The sequence below is a fragment of the Salmo trutta genome, unplaced genomic scaffold (assembly GCF_901001165.1).
Source record: "Salmo trutta unplaced genomic scaffold, fSalTru1.1, whole genome shotgun sequence".
Taxonomy (NCBI): Eukaryota; Metazoa; Chordata; class Actinopteri; order Salmoniformes; family Salmonidae; genus Salmo; species Salmo trutta.
In genome coordinates this window covers 80,353-105,926 of record NW_021823216.1, presented here as the reverse complement: position 1 = coordinate 105,926, position 25,574 = coordinate 80,353, and the positions used below count along the sequence as shown (strand labels likewise).

Here is a 25,574-nt window from a genome sequence, read left to right as displayed (position 1 = left end):
CTAGTCATCCACGGTAATGAGTTCCTATCCTAGTCATCCAAATGTAATGAGTTCCTATCCTAGTCAGAAGAATGTATGAGTTCCTTCCTGTCAGAAGCATGTAATGAGTCCTATCCTAGTCGCCGCGTACAATGAGTTAATCCTAGTCAGCCGCGTGTTATGGTTCCATCCTAGTCAGAAGCATGTAATGAGTTCCTACCTAGGTCAGAAGCATGTAATGAGTTCCTATCCTAGTCAGAAGATGTAATGAGTTCCTATCCTAGCAGAAGCATGTAATGAGTTCCATCCTAGTCAGCGCGTGTAATGGTTCCTATCTAGTCAGAGCATGTAATGAGTTCCTATCCTAGTCAGAAGCATGTAATGAGTTCCTATCCTAGTCAGAAGCATGTAATGATTCCTATCCTAGTCAGAAGCATGTAATGAGTTCCTATCTAGTCAGAAGCATGTAATGAGTTCCTATCCTAGTCAGCGCGTACAATGAGTTCCTATCCTAGTCAGCGCGTGTAATGAGTTCCTATCCTAGTCAGAAGCATGTAATGAGTTCCTATCCTAGTCAGAAGCATGTAATGAGTCCTATCCTAGTCAGAAAATTGTAATGAGTTCCTATCCTAGTCAGAAGCATGTATGAGTTCCTATCCTAGTCAGAAGCATGTCAATGAGTTCCTATCCTAGTCAGCCAGTGTAATGGGTTCCTATCCTAGTCAGAAGCATGTAATGAGTTCCTATCCTAGTCAGAAGCATGTAATGAGTTCCTATCCTAGTCAGAAGCAGTAATGAGCCTATCCTCGTCAGAAGCATGTAATGAGTTTATTCCTAGTCAGCCGCGTGCAATGAGTTCCTATCCTAGTCAGCCGCGTGTAATGAGTTCCTATCCTAGTCAGCCGCGTGTAATGAGTTCCTATCCTAGTCAGAAGCATGTAATGAGCTCCTATCCTAGTCAGAAGCATGTAATGAGTTCCTATCCTAGTCAGAAGCATGTAATGAGTTCCTATCCTAGTCAGAAGCATGTAATGAGTTCCTATCCTAGTCAGCCGCGTGTAATGGTCCTATCCTAGTCAGAAGCATGTAATGAGTTCCTATCCTAGTAAGAAGCATGTAAGAGTATCCTAGTCAGAAGCATGTAATGAATTCCTATCCTAGTCAGAAGCATGTAATGAGTTCCTATCCTAGAGAAGCATGTAATGAGTTCCTATCCTAGTCAGAAGCATGTAATGAGTCCTATCCTAGAAGCCGCGTAATGGGTTCCTATCCTAGTCAGAGCATGTAATGAGTTCCTATCCTAGTCAGAAGCAGTAATGAGTTCCTATCCTAGTCAGAAGCATGTAATGAGTTCCTATCCTAGTCAGAAGCATGTAATGAGTTCCTATCCTAGTCAGAAGCATGTAATGAGTTCCTATCCTAGTCAGAGCATGTAATGAATCCTATCCTAGTCAGAAGCATGTAATGAGTTCCTATCCTAGTCAGAAGCATGTAATGAGTTCTATCCTAGTCGCGCGTGTAATGGGTTCCTATCCTAGTCAGAAGCATGTAATGAGTTTATCCTAGTCAGAAGCATGTAATGAGTTCTATCCAGTCAGAAGCATGTAATGAGTTCCTATCCTAGTCAGAAGCATGTAATGAGTTCCTATCCTAGTCAGAGTGTAATGAGTTCCTATCCTAGTCAGAAGCATGTAATGAATTCCTACTAGTCAGACATGTAATGAGTTCCTATCCTATCAGAAGCATGTAATGAGTTCCTATCCTAGTCAGCGCGTGTAATGAGTTCCTATCCTAGTCATCCACATGTAATGAGTTCTATCCTAGTCAGCCGCGTGCAATGAGTTCCTATCCTAGTCAGCCGCGGTAAGAGTTCCTATCCTAGTCAGCCGTGTAATGAGTTCCTAACCTAGTCACATGTAATGAGCTATCCAGTCAGAAGCATGTAATGAGTCCTATCCTAGTCAGAAGCATGTAATGAGTTTTCATAGTCAGAAGCATGTAATGAGTTCTATCCTAGTTAGAATGCGTACAATGAGTTCTATCCTAGTCAGGCGTGTAATGATCCTGCCTAGTCAGAAGCATGTAATGAGTTCCTATCTAGTCAGAAGCATGTAATGAGTTCCTATCCTAGTCAGAAGCATGTAATGAGTTCCTATCCTAGTCAGAAGCATGTAATGAGTTCCTATCCTAGTCAGAAGCATGTAATGAGTTCCTATCCTAGTCAGCCGCGTGTAATGGGTTCCTATCCTAGTCAGAAGCATGTAATGAGTTCTATCCTAGTCAGAAGCATGTAATGAGTCCTATCCTAGTCGAAGCATGTAATGAGTTCCTATCCTAGTCAGAAGCATGTAATGAGTTCCTATCCTAGTCAGCCGCTACAATGAGTTCCTATCCTAGTCAGCCGCGTGTAATGAGTTCCTATCCTAGTCAGAAGCATGTAATGAGTTCCTACCTAGTCAGAGCATGTAATGCGTTCTATCCTAGTCAGAAGCATGTAATGAGTTCCTATCCTAGTCAGAAGCATGTAATGAGTTCCTATCCTAGTCAGAAGCATGTAATGAGTTCCTATCCTAGTCAGCCGCGTGTAATGGGTTCCTATCCTAGTCAGAAGCATGTAATGAGTTCCTATCCTAGTCAGAAGCATGTAATGAGTTCCTATCCTAGTCAGCCGCGTGTAATGAGTTCCTATCCTAGTCATCCACGTGTAATGAGTTCCTATCCTAGTCATCCACGTGTAATGAGTTCCTATCCTAGTCATCCACGTGTAATGAGTCCTATCCTAGTCATCCACGGGTAATGAGTTCCTATCCTAGTCATCCACATGTAATGAGTTTCTATCCTAGTCAGAAGCATGTAATGAGTTCCTATCCTAGTCAGAAGCATGTAATGAGTTCCTATCCTAGTCATCCACGTGTAATGAGTTCCTATCCTAGTCATCCACATGTAATGAGTTCCTATCCTAGTCAGAAGCATGTAATGAGTTCCTATCCTAGTCAGAAGCATGTAATGAGTTCCTATCCTAGTCAGCCGCGTACAATGAGTTCCTATCCTAGTCAGCCGCGTGTATGAGTTCCTATCCTAGTCAGAAGCATGTAATGAGTTCCTATCTAGTCAGAAGCATGTAATGAGTTCCTATCCTAGTCAGAAGCATGTAATGAGTTCCTATCCTAGTCAGCCGCGTGTAATGAGTTCCTATCCTAGTCAGAAGCATGTAATGAGTTCCTATCCTAGTCAGAAGCATGTAATGAGTTCTATCCTAGTCAGAAGCATGTAATGAATCTATCCTAGTCAGAAGCATGTAATGAGTTCCTATCCTAGTCAGAAGCATGTAATGAGTTCTACTAGTCAGCGCGTACAATGAGTTCCTATCCTAGTCAGCCGCGTGTAATGATTCCTATCCTAGTCAGAAGCATGTAATGAGTTCCTATCCTAGTCAGAAGCATGTAATGAGTTCCTATCCTAGTCAGAAAATGTAATGAGTTCCTATCCTAGTCAGAAGCATGTAATGAGTTCCTATCCTAGCAGAACATGAATGAGTTCCTATCCTAGTCAGCGCGGGTAATGGGTTCCTATCCTAGTCAGAAGCATGTAATGAGTTCCTATCCTAGTCAGAAGCATGTAATGAGTTCCTATCCTAGTCAGAAGCATGTAATGAGTTCCTATCCTAGTCAGAAGCATGTAATGAGTTCCTATCTAGTCAAGCTGTAATGAGTTCCTATCCTAGTCAGAAGCATGTAATGAATCTATCCTAGTCAGAAGCATGTAATGGTTCCTATCCTAGTCAGAGAATGTAATGAGTTCCTATCCTAGTCAGCCGCGTGTAATGAGTTCCTATCCTAGTCATCCACATGTAATGAGTTCCTATCCTAGTCAGCCGCGTGCAATGAGTTCCTATCCTAGTCAGCCGGTGTAATGAGTTCCTATCCTAGTCAGCGTGTGTAATGAGTTCCTAACCTAGTCAGCCATGTAATGAGTTCCTATCCCAGTCAGAAGCATGTAATGAGTCCTATCCTAGTCAGAAGCATGTAATGAGTTCTTATCTAGTCAGAAGCATGTAATGAGTCCTATCCTAGTTAGCCGCGTACAATGGTTCCTATCCTAGTCAGCCGCGTGTAATGAGTTCCTATCCTAGTCAGAAGCATGTAATGAGTTCCTATCCTCGAAGCATGTAATGAGTTCCTATCCTAGTCAGAAGCATGTAATGAGTTCCTATCCTAGTCAGATGTAATGAGTTCCTATCCTAGTCAGAAGCATGTAATGAGTTCCTATCCTAGTCAGCCGCGTGTAATGGGTTCCTATCCTAGTCAGAAGCATGTAATGAGTTCCTATCCTAGTCAGAAGCATGTAATGAGTTCCTATCCTAGTCAGAAGCATGTAATGAGTTCCTATCCTAGTCAGAAGCATGTAATGAGTTCCTATCCTAGTCAGCCGCGTACAATGAGTTCCTATCCTAGTCAGCCGCGTGTAATGAGTTCCTATCCTAGTCAGAAGCATGTAATGAGTTCCTATCCTAGTCAGAAGCATGTAATGAGTTCCTATCCTAGTCAGAAGCATGTAATGAGTTCCTATCCTAGTCAGCCGCGTGTAATGCGTTCCTATCCTAGTCAGAAGCATGTAATGAGTTCCTATCCTAGTCAGAAGCATGTAATGAGTTCCTATCCTAGTCAGAAGCATGTAATGAATTCCTATCCTAGTCAGAAGCATGTAAATGTCCTATCCTAGTCAGAAGCATGTAATGAGTTCCTATCCTAGTCAGCCGCGTACAATGAGTTCCTATCCTAGTCAGCCGCGTGTAATGAGTTCCTATCCTAGTCAGAAGCATGTAATGAGTTCCTATCCTAGTCAGAAGCATGTAATGAGTTCCTATCCTAGTCAGAAAATTGTAATGAGTTCCTATCCTAGTCAGAAGCATGTAATGAGTTCCTATCCTAGTCAGAAGCATGTAATGAGTTCCTATCCTAGTCAGCCGCGTGTAATGAGTTCCTATCCTAGTCAGAAGCATGTAATGAGTTCCTATCCTAGTCAGAAGCATGTAATGAGTTCCTATCCTAGTCAGAAGCATGTAATGAGTTCCTATCCTAGTCAGAAGCATGTAATGAGTTCCTATCCTAGTCAGAAGCATGTAATGAATTCCTATCCTAGTCAGAAGCATGTAATGAGTTCCTATCCTAGTCAGAAGCATGTAATGAGTTCCTATCCTAGTCAGCCGCGTGTAATGAGTTCCTATCCTAGTCATCCACATGTAATGAGTTCCTATCCTAGTCAGCCGCGTGCAATGAGTTCCTATCCTAGTCAGCCGCGTGTAATGAGTTCCTATCCTAGTCAGCCGTGTGTAATGAGTTCCTAACCTAGTCAGCCACATGTAATGAGTTCCTATCCCAGTCAGAAGCATGTAATGAGTTCCTATCCTAGTCAGAAGCATGTAATGAGTTCTTATCCTAGTCAGAAGCATGTAATGAGTCCTATCCTAGTTAGCCGCGTACAATGAGTCCTATCCTAGTCAGCCGCGTGTAATGAGTTCCTATCCTAGTCAGAAGCAGGTAATGAGTTCCTATCCTAGTCAGAAGCATGTAATGAGTCCTATCCTAGTCAGAAGCATGTAATGAGTTCCTATCCTAGTCAGAAGCATGTAATGAGTTCCTATCCTAGTCAGAAGAGCATGTATGAGTTCCTATCCTAGTCAGCCGCGTGTAATGGGTTCCTATCCTAGTCAGAAGCATGTAATGAGTTCCTATCCTAGTCAGAAGCATGTAATGAATTCCTATCCTAGTCAGAAGCATGTAATGAGTTCCTATCCTAGTCAGAAGCATGTAATGAGTTCCTATCCTAGTCAGCCGCGTACAATGAGTTCCTATCCTAGTCAGCCGCGTGTAATGAGTTCCTATCCTAGTCAGAAGCATGTAATGAGTTCCTATCCTAGTCAGAAGCATGTAATGAGTTCCTATCCTAGTCAGAAAATTGTAATGAGTTCCTATCCTAGTCAGAAGCATGTAATGAGTTCCTATCCTAGTCAGAAGCATGTAATGAGTTCCTATCCTAGTCAGCCGCGTGTAATGGGTTCCTATCCTAGTCAGAAGCATGTAATGAGTTCCTATCCTAGTCAGAAGCATGTAATGAGTTCCTATCCTAGTCAGAAGCATGTAATGAGTTCCTATCCTAGTCAGAAGCATGTAATGAGTTCCTATCCTAGTCAGAAGCATGTAATGAGTTCCTATCTAGTGAGAAGCATGTAATGAATTCCTATCCTAGTCAGAAGCATGTAATGAGTTCCTATCCTAGTCAGAAGGTAATGAGTTCCTATCCTAGTCAGCCGGTGTAATGAGTTCCTATCCTAGTCACAATGTAATGAGTTCCTATCCTAGTCAGCCGCGTGCAATGAGCCTATCCTAGTCAGCCGCGTGTAATGAGTTCCTATCCTAGTCAGCCGTGTGTAATGAGTTCCTAACCTAGTCAGCCACATGTAATGAGTTCCTATCCTAGTCAGAAGCATGTAATGAGTTCTTATCCTAGTCAGAAGCATGTAATGAGTTCCTATCCTAGTTAGCCGCGTACAATGAGTTCCTATCCTAGTCAGCCGCGGGTAATGAGTTCCTATCCTAGTCAGAAGCATGTAATGAGTTCCTATCCTAGTCAGAAGCATGTAATGAGTTCCTATCCTAGTCAGAAGCATGTAATGAGTTCCTATCCTAGTCAGAAGCATGTAATGAGTTCCTATCCTAGTCAGAAGCATGTAATGAGTTTCTATCCTAGTCAGCCGCGTGTAATGGGTTCCTATCCTAGTCAGAAGCATGTAATGAGTTCCTATCCTAGTCAGAAGCATGTAAAGTTCCTATCTAGTCAGAAGCATGTAATGAGTCCATCCTAGTCAGAAGCATGTAATGAGTTCCTATCCTAGTCAGCCGCGTACTGAGTTCCTATCCTAGTCAGCCGCGTGTAATGAGTTCCTATCCTGTCAGAAGCATGTAATGAGTTCCTATCCTAGTCAGAAGCATGTTAATGAGTTCCTATCCTAGTCAGAAGCATGTAATGAGTCCTATCCTAGTCAGCCGCGTGTAATGCGTTCCTCCTAGTCAGAAGCATGTATGAGTTCCTATCCTAGTCAGAGCATGTAATGAGTTCCTATCCTAGTCAGAAGCATGTGAATTCCTATCCTAGTCAGAAGCATGTAATGAGTTCTATCCTAGTCAGAAGCATGTAATGAGTTCCTATCCTAGTCAGCCGCGTACAATGAGTTCCCCTAGTCAGCCGTGTGTAATGAGTTCCTATCCTAGTCAGAAGCATGTAATGAGTTCCTATCAGTCAGAAGCATGTAATGAGTTCCTATCCTAGTCAGAAAATTGTAATGAGTTCCTATCCTAGTCAGAAGCAATGTAATGAGTTCCTATCCTAGTCAGAAGCATGTAATGAGTTCCTATCTAGTCAGCCGCGTGTAATGGGTTCCTATCCTAGTCAGAAGCATGTAATGAGTTCCTATCCTAGTCAGAAGCATGTAATGAGTTCCTATCCTAGTCAGCAGCATGTAATGAGTTCCTATCCTAGTCAGAAGCATGTAATGAGTTCCTATCCTAGTCAGAAGCATGTAATGAGTTCCTATCTAGTCAGAAGCATGTAATGAATTCCTATCCTAGTCAGAAGCATGTAATGAGTTCTATCCTAGTCAGAAGCATGTAATGATTCCTATCCTAGTCAGCCGGTGTAATGAGTTCCTATCCTAGTCATCCACGTGTAATGAGTTCCTATCCTAGTCAGCCGCGTGCAATGAGTTCCTATCCTAGTCAGCCGCGTGTAATGAGTTCCTATCCTAGTCAGCCGTGTGTAATGAGTTCCTAACCTAGTCAGCCACATGTAATGAGTTCCTATCCCAGTCAGAAGCATGTAATGAGTTCCTATCCTAGTCAGCCGCGTGCAATGAGTTCTTAATCCTAGTCAGAAGCATGTAATGAGTTCCTATCCTAGTTAGCCGCGTACAATGAGGTTCATATCCTAGTCAGCCGCGTGTGAGTCCTTCCTAGCAGAAGCATGTAATGAGTTCCTATCCTAGTCAGAAGCATGTAATGAGTTCCTATCCTAGTCAGAAGCATGTAATGAGTTCCTATCCTAGTCAGAAGCATGTAATGAGTTCCTATCCTAGTCAGAAGCATGTAATGAGTTCCTATCCTAGTCAGCGCGTAATGGTTCCTATCTAGTCAGAAGCATGTAATGAGTTCCTATCCTAGTCAGAAGCATGTAATGAGTTCCTATCCTAGTCAGAAGCCTGTAATGAGTTCCTATCCTCGTCAGAAGCATGTAATGAGTTCCTATCCTAGTCAGCCGCGTACAATGAGTCCTATCCTAGTCAGCCGCGTGTAATGAGTCCTATCCTAGTCAGAAGCATGTAATGAGTCCTATCCTAGTCGAAGCATGTAATGAGTTCCTATCCTAGTCAGAAGCATGTACTGATTCCTATCCTAGTCAGAAGCATGTAATGAGTTCCTATCCTAGTCAAGCATGTAATGAGTTCCTATCCTAGTCAGCCGCGTGTAATGGGTTCCTATCCTAGTCAGAAGCATGTAATGAGTTCCTATCCTAGTCAGAAGCATGTAATGAGTTCCTATCCTAGTCAGAAGCATGTAATGAGTTCCTATCCTAGTCAGAAGCATGTAATGAGTTCATATCCTAGTCAGCCGCGTGTAATGAGTTCCTATCCTAGTCAGCCGTGTGTAATGAGTTCCTATCCTAGTCAGCCACATGTAATGAGTTCCTATCTTAGTCAGCCATGTGTAATGAGTTCCTATCCTAGTCAGCCGCATGCAATGAGTTCCTATCCTAGTCAGCCGCGTGTAATGAGTTCCTATCCTAGTCATCAACGTGTAATGAGTTCCTATCCTAGTCATCCACGTGTAATGAGTTCCTATCCTAGTCATCCACGTGTAATGAGTTCCTATCCTAGTCATCCACGGGTAATGAGTTCCTATCCTAGTCATCCACATGTAATGAGTTTCTATCCTAGTCAGAAGCATGTAATGAGTTCCTATCCTAGTCAGAAGCATGTAATGAGTTCCTATCCTAGTCATCCACGTGTAATGAGTTCCTATCCTAGTCATCCACGGGTAATGAGTTCCTATCCTAGTCATCCACAGTAATGAGTTCCTATCCTAGTCAGAAGCAGTAATGAGTTCCTATCCTAGTCAGGAAGCATGTAATGAGTTCCTATCCTAGTCAGCCGCGTACAATGAGTCTATCCTAGTCAGCCGCGTGTCATGAGTTCCTATCTAGTCAGAAGCATGTAATGAGTCCTATCTTAGTCAGAAGCATGTAATGAGTTCCTATCTAGTCAGAAGCATGTAATGAGTTCCTATCCTGTCAGAAGCCTGTAATGAGTTCCTATCCTAGTCAGCCGCGTGTAATGGTTCCTATCCTAGTCAGGAAGCATGTAATGAGTTCCTATCCTAGTCAGAAGCATGTAATGAGTTCCTATCCTAGTCAGAAGCATGTAATGAATTCCTATCCTAGTCAGAAGCATGTAATGAGTTCCTATCCTAGTCAGAAGCATGTAATGAGTTTCTATCCTAGTCAGCCGCGTACAATGAGTTCCTATCCTAGTCAGCCGCGTGTAATGAGTTCCTATCCTAGTCAGAAGCATGTAATGAGTTCCTATCCTAGTCAGAAGCATGTAATGAGTTCCTATCCTAGTCAGAAGCATGTAATGAGTTCCTATCCTAGTCAGAAGCATGTAATGAGTTCCTATCCTAGTCAGAAGCATGTAATGAGTTCCTATCCTAGTCAGCCGCGTGTAATGGGTTCCTATCCTAGTCAGAAGCATGTAATGAGTTCCTATCCTAGTCAGAAGCATGTAATGAGTTCCTATCCTTGTCAGAAGCATGTAATGAGTTCCTATCCTAGTCAGAAGCATGTAATGAGTTCCTATCCTAGTCAGCCGCGTGTAATGAGTTCCTATCCTAGTCAGCCGTGTGTAATGAATTCCTATCCTAGTCAGCCACATGTAATGAGTTCCTATCCTAGTCAGCCGTGTGTAATGAGTTCCTATCCTAGTCAGCCGCATGCAATGAGTTCCTATCCTAGTCAGCCGCGTGTAATGAGTTCCTATCCTAGTCATCCACGTGTAATGAGTTCCTATCCTAGTCATCCACGTGTAATGAGTTCCTATCCTAGTCATCCACGTGTAATGAGTTCCTATCCTAGTCATCCACGGGTAATGAGTTCCTATCCTAGTCATCAACATGTAATGAGTTCCTATCCTAGTCAGAAGCATGTAATGAGTTCCTATCCTAGTCAGAAGCATGTAATGAGTTCCTATCCTAGTCATCCACGTGTAATGAGTTCCTATCCTAGTCATCCACGGGTAATGAGTTCCTATCCTAGTCATCCACATGTAATGAGTTCCTATCCTAGTCAGAAGCATGTAATGAGTTCCTATCCTAGTCAGAAGCATGTAATGAGTTCCTATCCTAGTCAGCCGCGTACAATGAGTTCCTATCCTAGTCAGCTGCGTGTAATGAGTTCCTATCCTAGTCAGAAGCATGTAATGAGTTCCTATCCTAGTCAGAAGCATGTAATGAGTTCCTATCCTAGTCAGAAGCATGTAATGAGTTCCTATCCTAGTCAGAAGCATGTAATGAGTTCCTATCCTAGTCAGCCGCGTGTAATGGGTTCCTATCCTAGTCAGAAGCATGTAATGAGTTCCTATCCTATTCAGAAGCATGTAATGAGTTCCTATCCTAGTCAGAAGCATGTAATGAGTTCCTATCCTAGTCAGAAGCATGTAATGAGTTCCTATCCTAGTCAGCCGCGTGTAATGAGTTCCTATCCTAGTCAGCCGTGTGTAATGAGTTCCTATCCTAGTCAGCCACATGTAATGAGTTCCTATCCTAGTCAGCCATGTGTAATGAGTTCCTATCCTAGTCAGAAGCATGTAATGAGTTCCTATCCTAGTCAGAAGCATGTAATGAGTTCCTATCCTAGTCAGAAGCATGTAATGAATTCCTATCCTAGTCAGAAGCATGTAATGAGTTCCTATCCTAGTCAGAAGCATGTAATGAGTTCCTATCCTAGTCAGCCGTGTGTAATGAGTTCCTATCCTAGTCATCCACGTGTAATGAGTTCCTAACCTAGTCAGCCACATGTAATGAGTTCCTATCCTAGTCAGAAGCATGTAATGAGTTCCTATCCTAGTCAGAAGCATGTAATGAGTTCCTATCCTTGTCAGCCGCGTGTAATGAGTTCCTATCCTAGTCAGCCACGTGTAATGAGTTTCTATCCTAGTCAGAAGCATGTAATGAGTTCCTATCCTAGTCAGAAGCATGTAATGAGTTCCTATCCTAGTCAGCCGTGTGTAATGAGTTCCTATCCTAGTCAGAAGTGTGTAATGAGTTCCTATCCTAGTCAGAAGCATGTAATGAGTTCCTATCCTAGTCAGCCGTGTGTAATGAGTTCCTATCCTAGTCAGCCGCGTTTAAATGCGTCACAAATGAAAAAGCTCAGCAAAGGACCTACCACTGTTCTGTTCTGCTCTGTTCTCCTCTGTTCTCCATACACACTGAACACAAAGGTAACTAATTAGGACCAATCCAGTATCTACTCTCTCTCTCTCCCAGGGTGAGACCCAGTATCTCCTCTCTCTCTCCCAGGGTGCATACCCAGTATCTCCTCTCTCTCTCCCAGGGTGCATACCCAGTATCTCCTCTCTCTACCAGGGTGCATACCCAGTGTCTCCCCTCTCTCTCTCTCCCAGGGTGCATACCCAGTGTCTCCCCTCTCTCTCTCTCCCAGGGTGCATACCCAGTATCTCCTCTCTCTCTCCCAGGGTGCATACCCAGTATCTCCTCTCTCTCCCAGGGTGCATACCCAGTGTCTCCCCTCTCTCTCTCTCCCAGGGTGAGACCCAGTATCTCCTCTCTCTCTCCCAGGGTGCATACCCAGTATCTCCTCTCTCTCCCAGGGTGCATACCCAGTGTCTCCCCTCTCTCTCTCTCCCAGGGTGCATACCCAGTGTCTCCCCTCTCTCTCTCTCCCAGGGTGCATACCCAGTATCTCCTCTCTCTCCCAGGGTGCATACCCAGTGTCTCCCCTCTCTCTCTCTCCCAGGGTGCATACCCAGTGTCTCCCCTCTCTCTCTCTCCCAGGGTGCATACCCAGTGTCTCCCCTCTCTCTCTCTCCCAGGGTGAGACCCAGTATCTCCTCTCTCTCTCCCAGGGTGCATACCGAGTATCTCCTCTTTCTCCCAGGGTGCATACCCAGTATCTCCTCTCTCTCGCTCTCTCTCTCTCTCTCTCTCCCGGGGTCTAAAGTAGTGCACTACATATGGAATAGGGCTCTGGTCTAAAGTAGTGCACTATATAGGGAATAGGGCTCTGGTCTAAAGTAGTGCACTACCTAGGGAATAGGGCCCTGGTCTAAAGTAGTGCACTATATAGGGAATAGGGCTCTGGTCTCAAGTAGTGCACTATATAGGGAGTAGGGCTCTGGTCTAAAGTAGTGCACTACATAGGGAATAAGGCACCATTTGGGACGCAGACAATATCTCCTTTCCAGCATTTTCACATCCCTGGTGTCGGCATATTTCAAAGGGCCTCTGCGTTAAAGCAGACGACTAGATAAAGGCATTGTTCACTAATCCTTTCCTGCACTGGCCAGGGCCATAAAAACAACGCCTCGGTTGGCACGGGGCTTTGAAAAGTTAGTCTCGTAATGGCATAGCAGAGAGAGAGAATCTGCGTTGGAGCCTCAATTACAACTCAAGTGTCTGCCTGGGACCCATTTCAACAAAGAGGAGAGGAGAGGAGGGTAGCTCTGAGGGCCAGGGGGGGCACTACTCAAATGAAAAGACAACCACTTCAGAAAAACCAGGACATTTTAATCGCCGCATCTCTTTAAAAAGCCTTGTGCGCCAGCTGCATTGCGTCACCACTATAGTGGAGTTTCTCTCTCTCTCTCTCTCTCTCTCTCTCTCTCTCTCTCTCTCTCTCTCCCCCCCCTCTCTCTCTCTCATATATGTTAACATTGCCAAAGCAAGTGAAATATATAATAAACAAAAACATTACACTTCCAAAAGTTGACCTGTGTGTGTGTGTGGCCCATGGAACTGTTAGCATGCCTGAGATCATTTCCCAGACTCAGGCTCTCTTGGCCTCTGGCTCCAAACAGTTACATTTTCCTCAAATTACAGCAAACCCCAACAGTGGCCAGGGAACCTAAATTAGTCTCTCTTCAATTAAATACAACTCATTCACTAAGGAGGAAGAGAGAGATAAACAGAATACAACTCATTCACTAAGGAGGAGGAGAGAGATAAACAGAATACAACTCATTCACTAAGGAGGAGGAGAGAGATAAACAGAATACAACTCATTCACAAAGGAGGAGGAGAGAGATAAACAGAATACAACTCATTCACTAAGGAGGAGGAGAGAGATAAACAGAATACAACTCATTCACTAAGGAGGAGGAGAGAGATAAACAGAATACAACTCATTCACTAAGGAGGAGGAGAGAGATAAACAGAATACAACTCATTCACTAAGGAGGAGAGAGATAAACAGAATACAACTCATTCACTAAGGAGGAGGAGAGATAAACAGAATACAACTCATTCACTAAGGAGGAGAGCGATAAACAGAATACAACTCATTCACTAAGGAGGAGGAGAGAGATAAACAGAATAAAACTCATTCACTAAGGAGGAGAGAGATAAACAGAATACAACTCATTCACTAAGGAGGAGGAGAGATAAACAGAATACAACTCATTCACTAAGGAGGAGGAGAGAGATAAACAGAATACAACTCATTCACTCAGGAGGAGAGAGATAAACAGAATACAACTCATTCACTAAGGAGGAGGAGAGATAAACAGAATACAACTCATTCACTAAGGAGGGAGGTAAACAGAATACAACTCATTCACTAAGGAGGAGGAGAGAGATAAACAGAATACAACTCATTCACTAAGGAGGAGGAGGAGAGAGATAAACAGAATACAACTCATTCACTAAGGAGGAGAGAGATAAACAGAATACAAGTCATTCACTAAGGAGGAGGAGAGAGATAAACAGAATACAACTCATTCACTAAGGAGGAGAAGAGAGATAAACAGAATACAACTCATTCACTAAGGAGGAGGAGAGAGATAAACAGAATACAACTCATTCACTAAGGAGGAGGAGAGAGATAAACAGAATACAACTCATTCACTAAGGAGGAGAGAGATAAACAGAATACAACTCATTCACTAAGGAGGAGAGAGATGAACAGAATACAACTCATTCACTAAGGAGGAGGAGAGAGATAAACAGAATACAACTCATTCACTCAGGAGGAGGAGGAGAGAGATAAACAGAATACAACTCATTCACTAAGGAGGAGGAGAGATAAACAGAATACAACTCATTCACTCAGGAGGAGGAGGAGAGAGATAAACAGAATACAACTCATTCACTCAGGAGGAGGAGAGAGATAAACAGAATACAACTCATTCACTAAGGAGGAGGAGAGAGATGAACAGAATACAACTCATTCACTAAGGAGGAGGAGAGAGATAAACAGAATACAACTCATTCACTCAGGAGGAGAGAGATAAACAGAATACAACTCATTCACTAAGGAGGAGGAGGAGAGAGATAAACAGAATACAACTCATTCACTCAGGAGGAGAGAGATAAACAGAATACAACTCATTCACTAAGGAGGAGGAGGAGAGAGATAAACAGAATACAACTCATTCACTAAGGAGGAGGAGAGATAAACAGAATACAACTCATTCACTAAGGAGGAGGAGAGAGATAAACAGAATACAACTCATTCACTAAGGAGGAGGAGAGAGATAAACAGAATACAACTCATTCACTCAGGAGGAGGAGAGAGATAAACAGAATACAACTCATTCACTCAGGAGGAGGAGAGATAAACAGAATACAACTCATTCACTCAGGAGGAGGAGAGAGATAAACAGAATACAACTCATTCACTAAGGAGGAGAGAGATAAACAGAATACAACTCATTCACTAAGGAGGAGGAGAGAGATAAACAGAATACAACTCATTCACTAAGGAGGAGGAGAGAGATAAACAGAATACAACTCAGTCACTAAGGAGGAGAGAGATAAACAGAATACAACTCATTCACTAAGGAGGAGGAGAGAGATAAACAGAATACAACTCATTCACTAAGGAGGAGAGAGATAAACAGAATACAACTCATTCACTAAGGAGGAGGAGAGAGATAAACAGAATACAACTCATTCACTAAGGAGGAGGAGAGAGATAAACAGAATACAACTCAGTCACTAAGGAGGAGGAGAGAGATGAACAGAATACAACTCATTCACTAAGGAGGAGGAGAGATAAACAGAATACAACTCATTCACTAAGGAGGAGGAGAGATAAACAGAATACAACTCATTCACTAAGGAGGAGGAGAGAGATAAACAGAATACAACTCATTCACTAAGGAGGAGGAGAGATAAACAGAATACAACTCATTCACTAAGGAGGAGGAGGAGAGATAAACAGAATACAACTCATTCACTAAGGAGGAGGAGAGAGATAAACAGAATACAACTCATTCACTCAGGAGGAGGAGAGATAAACAGAATACAACTCATTCACTAAGGAGGAGGAGGAGAGATAAACAGAATACAACTCATTCACTCAGGAAGAGGAAAGGGAAGAACGGAGGAGAACGTATAGCTGATTGGCTGTTGTATCACCTATAAGTATACAGTTGGGCTATTTGTTATATAGAGGCTATTGACATGGATTCATTCTCTCCAGGAAGGAAACGGAATCCATGTTAAATAGTGAAGCTCACAGGCTGTAACATCACCTGTATAAATGGTTTGACTGAGCTATTTGGAATATAGGAGGATATTGTTCTGGTTTATTTCTCTTTATATAGCAAAGGGGCTTCCGTCGGAGGTGGACGGACGGCAGGATGGTAGCCGAGGCAAAGCTCCCTCCTCATAACTCTGGCTCACAAGGTGGTCCGAGTGGAAACTTTAGACTCCGCTTCATCCAATCAAAATTCCCCAAGGAGGGGCACATCTGCCTGGCTGTTGGGATGGGTGAGAGGAGAGGAGAGCAGGGGTTGATGGGAGAGGGAGGCGGGGGAAGGAGTGAGGTTGGGGTGGGGTGGGTGGGATGTTCAGGAGTGGTCCGTCTGCTTACAGATCTCAGTAACACACTGCAGTGTGAGAGACAGTAGCTCTCAGTAACACACTGCAGTGTGAGAGACAGCAGCTCTCAGTAACACACTGCAGTGTGAGAGACAGCAGCTCTCAGTAACACACTGCAGTGTGAGAGACGGCAGCTCTCAGTAACACACTGCAGTGTGAGAGACGGCAGCTCTCAGTAACACACTGCAGTGTGAGAGACGGCAGCTCTCAGTAACACACTGCAGTGTGAGAGACGGCAGCTCTCAGTAACACACTGCAGTGTGAGAGACGGCAGCTCTCATTAACTGCAGAATAACACCTTTGCCTTGAACCCTCCAGTACCCTCACACACACACACCCTCTCACACACACACACCCTCTCACACACACACACCCTCTCACACACACACACCCTCTCTCACACACACACACCCTCTCACACACACACCCTCTCACACACACACACCCTCTCACACACACACACCCTCTCACACACACACACCCTCTCACACACACACCCTCTCACACACACACCCTCTCTCACACACACACACCCTCTCACACACACACACAACAGCCTTGGGTGGTTGATTCAGACCACATCATGTGTGTGAGAGAGTGTATGGATGGGGGAGGGGGGGGGGGGTCCTGACCACACACACACACACACACACACACACACACTGCGTGAGGGAGCAGAGAACAACTGTCATTCCACTGATAAACACGGCTGGGTATTTAGCCCTTCCCTCTCTCTCCAATTCATTTACGCGATTTGTGTATTTTCACTTTAAATTGTTGACAGAAGCGTGTTTAGTAAATATGGTGCGGATCACATTTCTGCCATCACGGAGAGCTCTGCAGAGTCCTAAGATGTAGATGTATATTTGTGGAGGGGGGAGGAAGGGAGGAGGGGGAGGAGACACGTCTCAGAGCCAGGAGGTCCATGCTTGCTCGGAATAATTTTATGTTGACGTTTCTTGCAGAGATCCAGCTCTGTGATCTAAACCTGGCAGAGACAGAAAGACTCAGCCTGCCACTACACTTTGGTCTGGTCTTCTCTGGTCTGGTCTTCTCTGGTCTGGTCTTCTCGGCTCTGGTCTTCTCTGGTCTGGTCTTTTCTGGTCTGGTCTTCTCGGCTCTGGTCTTCTCTGGTCTGGTCTTCTCAGCTCTGGTCTTTTCTTCTCTGATCTGGTCTTCTCTGGTCTGGTCTTCTCTGGTCTGGTCTTTTCTGGTCTGGTCTTCTCTGGTCTGGTCTTCTCTGGTCTGGTCTAATGTGTTCTGGTCTTCTCTGGTCTGTTCTGGTCTGGTCTTCTTTGGTCTGATCTAGTCTAGTCTGGTCTTCTCTGGTCTGGTCTTTTCTGGTCTGGTCTTCTCTGGTCTGTTCTTCTCAGCTCTGCTCTTCTCAGCTCTGGTCTTCTCTGGTCTGGTCTTCTCTGGTCTGTTCTGGTCTGGTCTTCTCTGGTCTGCTCTTCTCAGCTCTGGTCAACTCTGGTCTGGTCTTCTCTGGTCTGTTCTGGTCTGGTCTTCTCTGGTCTGATCTAGTCTAGTCTGGTCTTCTCTGGTCTGGTCTTCTCTGATCGGGTCTGATCTGATTTGTTCTGGTGATCAGAGAGCACAAGACTCCTGTCTGCCTGCCTGCCTGTCAGTTTGCTTGTCTGTCTGTTCGCCTGCCTGTCTCCTGTATGAAGGTCAGGTTGTCTTCCATTAAAGGGTCAGTCAGTCAGGAGCCAGTCACGTCTGTAATTATCCTGCACCTAAACAATAACGCTTTCAGACTGAAAACAGACACATTGTCTGAGGAGACAAATGCTCGTTCCAACCCACTGCCTGCTGTCTGCTCCTGTCTCCGGTCTGAGACGATAAGAGAGGAGAGCTACCTGGTGGAGAGCTACCCCTCCTCCTCCGCCCCACCCAGCCCGACTGGAACAGTGACCTGAGATGTCAGTCTTGTTTGTCGTTGGGTTGAAAGGGGATTCTGTAATCCTCTCACTGTCCCTCCTCCCTGGCTTTGTAACCTCTTCCCACAGCCCAGAGAAAAAGCTGAAAGGTCAATTGAGGCAGCCATTGTTATCTATCAATTCGCTGGTTGTGTGTTGTGTGTCAGTCCTACGTGGCTGAAAAGGTGTTTGTTAGTCCTCCGCCCTAGCAGCCTGCGGACGCTCCCCAACATAACTCTTTCAACAACGTATCAGAGGTGTTTGGTAGTCCTTCGCCCTAGCAGCCTGCAGACGCTCCCCAACATAACTCTTTCAACAACGTCTCAGAGGTGTTTGTTAGTCCTCCGCCCTAGCAGCCTGCGGACGCTCCCAAACATAACTCTTTCAACAACGTCTCAGAGGTGTTTGTTAGTCCTCCGCCCTAGCAGCCTGCGGACGCTCCCAAACATAACTCTTTCAACAACGTCTCAGAGGTGTTTGTTAGTCCTCCGCCCTAGCAGCCTGCGGACGCTCCCCAAAATAACTCTTTCACCAACGTCTCAGAGGTGTTTGGTAGTCCTCCGCCCTAGCAGCCTGCAGACGCTCCCCAACATAACTCTTTCAACAACGTATCAGAGGTGTTTGGTAGTCCTCCGCCCTAGCAGCCTGCAGACGCTCCCCAACATAACTCTTTCAACAACGTCTCAGAGGTGTTTGGTAGTCCTCCGCCCTTGCAGCCTGCGGACGCTCCCCAACATAACTCTTTCAACAACGTATCAGAGGTGTTTGTTAGTCCTCCGCCCTAGCAGCCTGCGGACGCTCCCAAACATAACTCTTTCAACAACGTCTCAGAGGTGTTTGTTAGTCCTCCGCCCTAGCAGCCTGCGGACGCTCCCCAACATAACTCTTTCAACAACGTATCGGAGGAGTTTGTTAGTCCTCCGCCCTAGCAGCCTGCGGACGCTCCCCAACATAACTCTTTCAACAACGTCTCAGAGGTGTTTGGTAGTCCTCCGCCCTAGCAGCCTGCGGACGCTCCCCAACATAACTCTTTCAACAACATCTCAGAGGTGTTTGGTAGTCCTCCGCCCTAGCAGCCTGCGGACGCTCCCCAACATAACCCTTTCAACAACGTCTCAGAGGTGTTTGGTAGTCCTCCGCCCTAGCAGCCTGCGGACGCTCCCCAACATAACTCTTTCAACAACGTCTCAGAGGTGTTTGGTAGTCCTCCGCCCTAGCAGCCTGCGGACGCTCCCCAACATAACCCTTTCAACAACGTCTCAGAGGTGTTTGGTAGTCCTCCGCCCTAGCAGCCTGCGGACGCTCCCCAACATAACTCTTTCAACAACGTCTCAGAGGTGTTTGGTAGTCCTCCGCCCTAGCAGCCTGCGGACGCTCCCCAACATAACTCTTTCAACAACGTCTCAGAGGTGTTTGTTAGTCCTTCGCCCTAGCAGCCTGCGGACGCTCCCCAACATAACTCTTTCAACAACGTCTCAGAGGTGTTTGGTAGTCCTCCGCCCTAGCAGCCTGCGGACGCTCCCCAACATAACTCTTTCAACAACGTCTCAGAGGTGTTTGGTAGTCCTCCGCCCTAGCAGCCTGCGGACGCTCCCCAACATAACTCTTTCAACAACGTCTCAGAGGTGTTTGTTAGTCCTTCGCCCTAGCAGCCTGCGGATGCTCCCCAACATAACTCTTTCAACAACGTCTCAGAGGTGTTTGTTAGTCCTTCGCCCTAGCAGCCTGCGGACGCTCCCCAACATAACTCTTTCAACAACGTCTCGGAGGTGTTTGGTAGTCCTCTGCCCTAGCAGCCTGCGGACGCTCCCCAACATAACTCTTTCACCAACGTCTCGGAGGAAGAGCCATCAGCAGATGGACATTTATCGGCCAGTTATTCACCGTTTAATTCATTGTTTCAAGGTTTGTGTAACTGTACTAAGATACAGCTATTACATTATAGTCGAGTCCACTGCATCATCTTCTCTCTGATTTTATTGGTTTATTTTTCTAATATTTTGTTCAGAGGACACAAAACACCATTGAAGGGAAACTGCTCCAAATCAGTTAAATTGTCCAACGTATCCCAGAGAGCATCTGTACAGCAGCTCAATCAACTGTCTTCTTCTGAAAACCAACTGTCAATCAGAGGAAGAAAAGATTTATAGTGGGTCTTTCATTTCTTCAAAGTTGAGGCACTCTTCCCCATCCTTTCAACCTCCTCCCGCCACTCTGACTCTCTCTCCGACCCTCCCTTCACCCCTTCACCCCTCTGACGCTCTCTCCGACCCTCCCTTCACCCCTTCACCCCTCTGACTCTCTCTCTCCGACCCTCCCTTCACCCCTTCACCCCTCTGACTCTCTCTCCGACCCTCCCTTCACCCCTTCACCCCTCTGACTCTCCCTCCGACCCTCCCTTCACCCCTTCACCCCTCTGACTCTCTCTCCGACCCTCCCTTCACCCCTTCACCCCTCTGACTCTCTCTCCGACCCTCCCTTCACCCCTTCACCCCTCTGACTCTCTCTCCGACCCTCCCTTCACCCCTTCACCCCTCTGACTCTCTCTCCGACCCTCCCTTCACCCCTTCACCCCTCTGACTCTCTCTCCGACCCTCCCTTCACCCCTTCACCCCTCTGACTCTCTCTCCGACCCTCCCTTCACCCCTTCACCCCTCTGACTCTCTCTCCGACCCTCCCTTCACCCCTTCACCCCTCTGACTCTCTCTCCGACCCTCCCTTCACCCCTTCACCCCTCTGACTCTCTCTCCGACCTTCCCTTCACCCCTTCACCCCTCCGACTCTCTCTCCGACCCTCCCTTCACCCCTTCACCCCTCCGACTCTCTCTCCGACCCTCCCTTCACCCCTTCACCCCTCTGACTCTCTCTCCGACCCTCCCTTCACCCCTTCACCCCTCTGACTCTCCCTCCGACCCTCCCTTCACCCCTTCACCCCTCTGACTCTCCCTCCGACCCTCCTTCACCCCTTCACCCCTCTGACTCTCCCTCCGACCCTCCCTTCACCCCTTCACCCCTCTGACTCTCTCTCCGACCCTCCCTTCACCCCTTCACCCCTCTGACTCTCCCTCCGACCCTCCCTTCACCCCTTCACCCCTCTGACTCTCTCTCCGACCCTCCCTTCACCCCTTCACCCCTCTGACTCTCTCTCCGACCCTCCCTTCACCCCTTCACCCCTCTGACTCTCTCTCCGACCCTCCCTTCACCCCTTCACCCCTCTGACTCTCTCTCCGACCCTCCCTTCACCCCTTCACCCCTCTGACTCTCTCTCCGACCCTCCCTTCACCCCTTCACCCCTCTGACTCTCTCTCCGACCCTCCCTTCACCCCTTCACCCCTCTGACTCTCTCTCCGACCCTCCCTTCACCCCTTCACCCCTCTGACTCTCTCTCCGACCCTCCCTTCACCCCTTCACCCCTCTGACTCTCTCTCCGACCCTCCCTTCACCCCTTCACCCCTCTGACTCTCTCTCCGACCCTCCTTCACCCCTTCACCCCTCTGACTCTCTCTCCAACCCTCCCTTCACCCCTTCACCCCTCTGACTCTCTCTCCGACCCTCCCTTCACCCCTTCACCCCTCTGACTCTCTCTCCGCCACTCCGACTCTCCCTTCGCTCCGAAGACAACATTTAGGAAACAAAAGAGGCCAAAAGGAACTGTCCCTTAAATCTTACTGAAGACTACTGTTACTGAAGACTACTGTTACTGAAGACTACTGTTACTGAAGACTACTGTTACTGAAGACCACTGTTACTGAAGACCACTGTTACTGAAGACCACTGTTACTGAAGACCACTGTTACTGAAGACTACTGTTACTGAAGACTACTGTTACTGAAGACCACTGTTACTGAAGACCACTGTTACTGAAGACCATTGTTACTGAAGACCACTGTTACTGAAGACTACTGTTACTGAAGACCACTGTTACTGAAGACTACTGTTACTGAAGACCACTGTTACTGAAGACTACTGTTACTGAAGACCACTGTTACTGAAGACCACTGTTACTGAAGACCACTGTTACTGAAGACTACTGTTACTGAAGACCACTGTTACTGAAGACTACTGTTACTGAAGACCACTGTTACTGAAGACTACTGTTACTGAAGACCACTGTTACTGAAGACCACTGTTACTGAAGACTACTGTTACTGAAGACTACTGTTACTGAAGACTACTGTTACTGAAGACTACTGTTACTGAAGACCATTGTTACTGAAGACCACTGTTACTGAAGACTACTGTTACTGAAGACTACTGTTACTGAAGATACTAGTTGGATCCCAAATGGCACCCTATTCCCTTTATAGTGCACTGCTTTTGGCCAGAGCCCTATAGTACCATTTAGGACCCAGCCACTCTGTCTGTACAACACACATTCAGACCTGTTGAGGTAACAACAGCTGCTCTGTTCTCCCTGCCAACCTGCTCTGAGCGAGACAGACGCCGTATGGGACAATGCTTATTAATGAATGTGATCTTAGACTGATAATCCACGTGCGTTTGGAGGGGGAAGAGAGAGGAGGGGGAAGGAGAGAGGAGGAGAAAGGAGAGAGGAGGAGAAAGGAGAGAGGGGGAGAAAGGAGAGAGGGGGAGAAAGGAGAGAGGAGGAGGAAGGAGAGAGGAGGAGAAAGGAGAGAGGGGGAGAAAGGAGAGAGGAGGAGAAAGGAGAGAGGGGGAGAAAGGAGAGAGGAGGAGGAAGGAGAGAGGAGGAGAAAGGAGAGAGGAGGAGAAAGGAGAGAGGGGGAGAAAGGAGAGAGGAGGAGAAAGGAGAGAGGGGGAGAAAGGAGAGAGGAGGAGGAAGGAGAGAGGAGGAGAAAGGAGAGAGGAGTAGAAAGGTAAAGAGAAGAGAAGAGAAGGGACTCCAGTGAAAGATAATCTGCATTCAGTTCTCCTTCCTATCTCCCTGCTTCTCCGTCTCTTCCTTCTCCGCTGATCAAAGGTAAGGCTCTCTCTATGGGCCCACATTGATTTAAACTCTTCATTCCAACTCTCTCTGTACCTCCCCACCCCATTTTACACACACAAGAACACACGCACACACACGAACAAACACAAATGCACGAACACACAAGCACACACACCTCTCCCACCCCTCCAACCCCATCAGTCCCCGTTTCTTTCTCCCAGACCCGTTTCATATGCTGATTAACAGTCCAGGCCACTTATGGAGAGAGGGAGAGAGAGAGGGAGAGAGAGAGGGAGAGAGAGAGGGAGAGAGAGAGGGAGAGAGAGAGGGAGAGAGAGAGGGAGAGGGAGAGGGAGAGAGAGAGGGAGAGAGAGAGGGAGAGCCTGATAAAAAACACAGTAATTGTTGCTGAAACTGAAAGTGGAGATGGCCTCTAGTCGCCTGGAGTTTTCTTTAAAGGAAGAAGGAAAAGGTCAAGGATAGACAGGGGATGGAGAGAGCGAGAGAAGAAAGGTAGAGAGAGAGAGAGAGAGAGAGAGAGAGAGAGAGAGAGAGAGAGAGAGAGAGAGAGAGAGAGAATTAGGATCTGGATAAAAATACTTGAATCAGTTATAGAACCCATTGCCCTTTATGGTTGTGAGGTCTGGGGTCCGCTCACCAACCAAGAATTCAATTGAGACTCTGCATGCAGAATTCTACAAAAATATCCTCCGTGTACAACGTAGAACACCAAATAATGCGGGTGCTAATCCAGAAAAGAGCCGTTAAATTCTACAACCACCTAAAAGGAAGCGATTCCCCAACCTTCCATAACAAAGCCATCATCTACAGAGATATGAACCTGGAGAAGAGTCCCCTAAGCAAGCTGGTCCTGGGGCTCTGCTCACAAACACAAACAGACCCCACAGAGCCCCAGGACAGCAACACAATTAGACCCAACCAAATCACGAGAAAACAAAAAGATAATTACTTGACACATTGGAAAGAATTTACAAAAAAAACTGAGCAAACTAGAATGCTATTTGGCCCTAAACAGAGAGTACACAGTGGCAGAATGCCTGACCACTGTGACTGATCCAAACTTAAGGAAAGCTTTGACTATGTTCAGACTCAGTGAGCATAGCCTTGCTATTGAGAAAGGCCGCCGTAGGCAGACCTGGCTCTCAAGAGAAGACAGGCTATATGCACACTGCCCACAAAATGAGGTGGAAACTGAGCTGCACTTCCTAACCTCCTGCCAAATGTAGGACCATATTAGAGACACATATTTCCCTCAGATTACACAGATCCACAAAGAATTACCACAGTGTTTCATCACAGCAGCAAGATTTGTGACCTGTTGCCACAAGAAAAGGGCAACCAGTGAAGAACAAACACCATTTTAAATACAACCCATATTTATGTTTATTTATTTTCCATTGTGTACTTTAACTATTTGCACATCATTACAACACTGTATATACTGTAGACATAATATGAAATGTCTTTATTCTTTTGGAAACTTTGTGAGTGTAATATTTACTGTTAATTTTTTATTGTTTATTTCACTTTTGTTATTATCTATTTAACTTGCGTTGGCAATGTTAACATATGTTTCCCATGTTAATAAAGCCCTTAAATTTAATTAAGAGAGAGAGAGAGAGAGAGAGAGAGAGAGGGAGAGAGAGAGGGAGAGAGAGAGAGAGAGAGAGAGAGAGAGAGAGAGGGAGAAAGGGAGAGAGAGGAGAGAGAGAGAGAGAGAGAGAGAGAGAGAGAGAGAGAGAGAGAGAGAGAGTGAGAGAGAGAGAGAGAGAAAGGGAGAGAGAGAGAGAGAGAGAGAGAGAGAGAGAGAGAGAGGGAGAAAGGGAGAGAGAGAGAGAGAGAGAGAGAGAGAGAGAGAGGAGAGAGAGAGAGAGGAGAGAGAGAGAGAGAGAGAGAGAGAGAGAGAGAGAGAGAGAGAGAGAGAGAGAGAGAGAGAGAGAGAGAGAGAGAGGGAGAGAGGAGAGAAGAGGGAGAAAGGGAGAGAGAGGGAGAGAGAGAGAGAGAGGGAGAAAGGTAGTGAGAAAAGAGGCTCATTCCTATTGAAAAGAGAGCTTCTTTAATTTCGACGGGGCAGCAGCGATGGTGGAGGAGGAAGTAGATCGACACTCACAGAGACTGGAGGTTCCTGAGGTTCTGAAGGGCTTCACCTGGAACCCGTCGTAGCTGGTTGTTCTGAAGCATCCTGCATGGGAATATAAAACGCAAGAGATCGTCAGGGCAGGGGGAAGAAAACTGATGGCGCACCTGAAAGGCTTTTTATGACTTACACCAAATCTATCAGAGAGAGGTGACACTGACACAGAACACAGACCCTTTTAAATCTATCAGAGAGAGGTGACACAGAACACAGACCGTGTATTTATATAGCCTGTAGCTGTAGGGTAGACTGTGTATTAATATAGCCTGTAGCTGTAGGGTAGACTCTGTGTGTTAATATAGCCTGTAGCTGTAGGGTAGACTGTGTATTAATATAGCCTGTAGCTGTAGGGTAGACTGTGTATTAATATAGCCTGTAGCTGTAGGGTAGACTGTGTATTAATATAGCCTGTAGCTGTAGGGTAGACTGTGTATTAATATAGC

General features: G+C 45.9%; 1 protein-coding gene across 1 annotated transcript in view; it reads right to left on the bottom strand.

The window, feature by feature from the left end:
* The window catches only part of LOC115189731 (leucine-rich repeat-containing G-protein coupled receptor 5), a 653,393-nt gene that overhangs the window by 602,940 nt on the left and 24,879 nt on the right, over window positions 1–25,574 (bottom strand). The window contains exon 3 of the mRNA XM_029748273.1: window positions 25,105–25,176. Coding sequence (XP_029604133.1) covers window positions 25,105–25,176 — 72 coding nt within the window. The remainder of the gene's footprint in view (window positions 1–25,104; window positions 25,177–25,574) is intronic.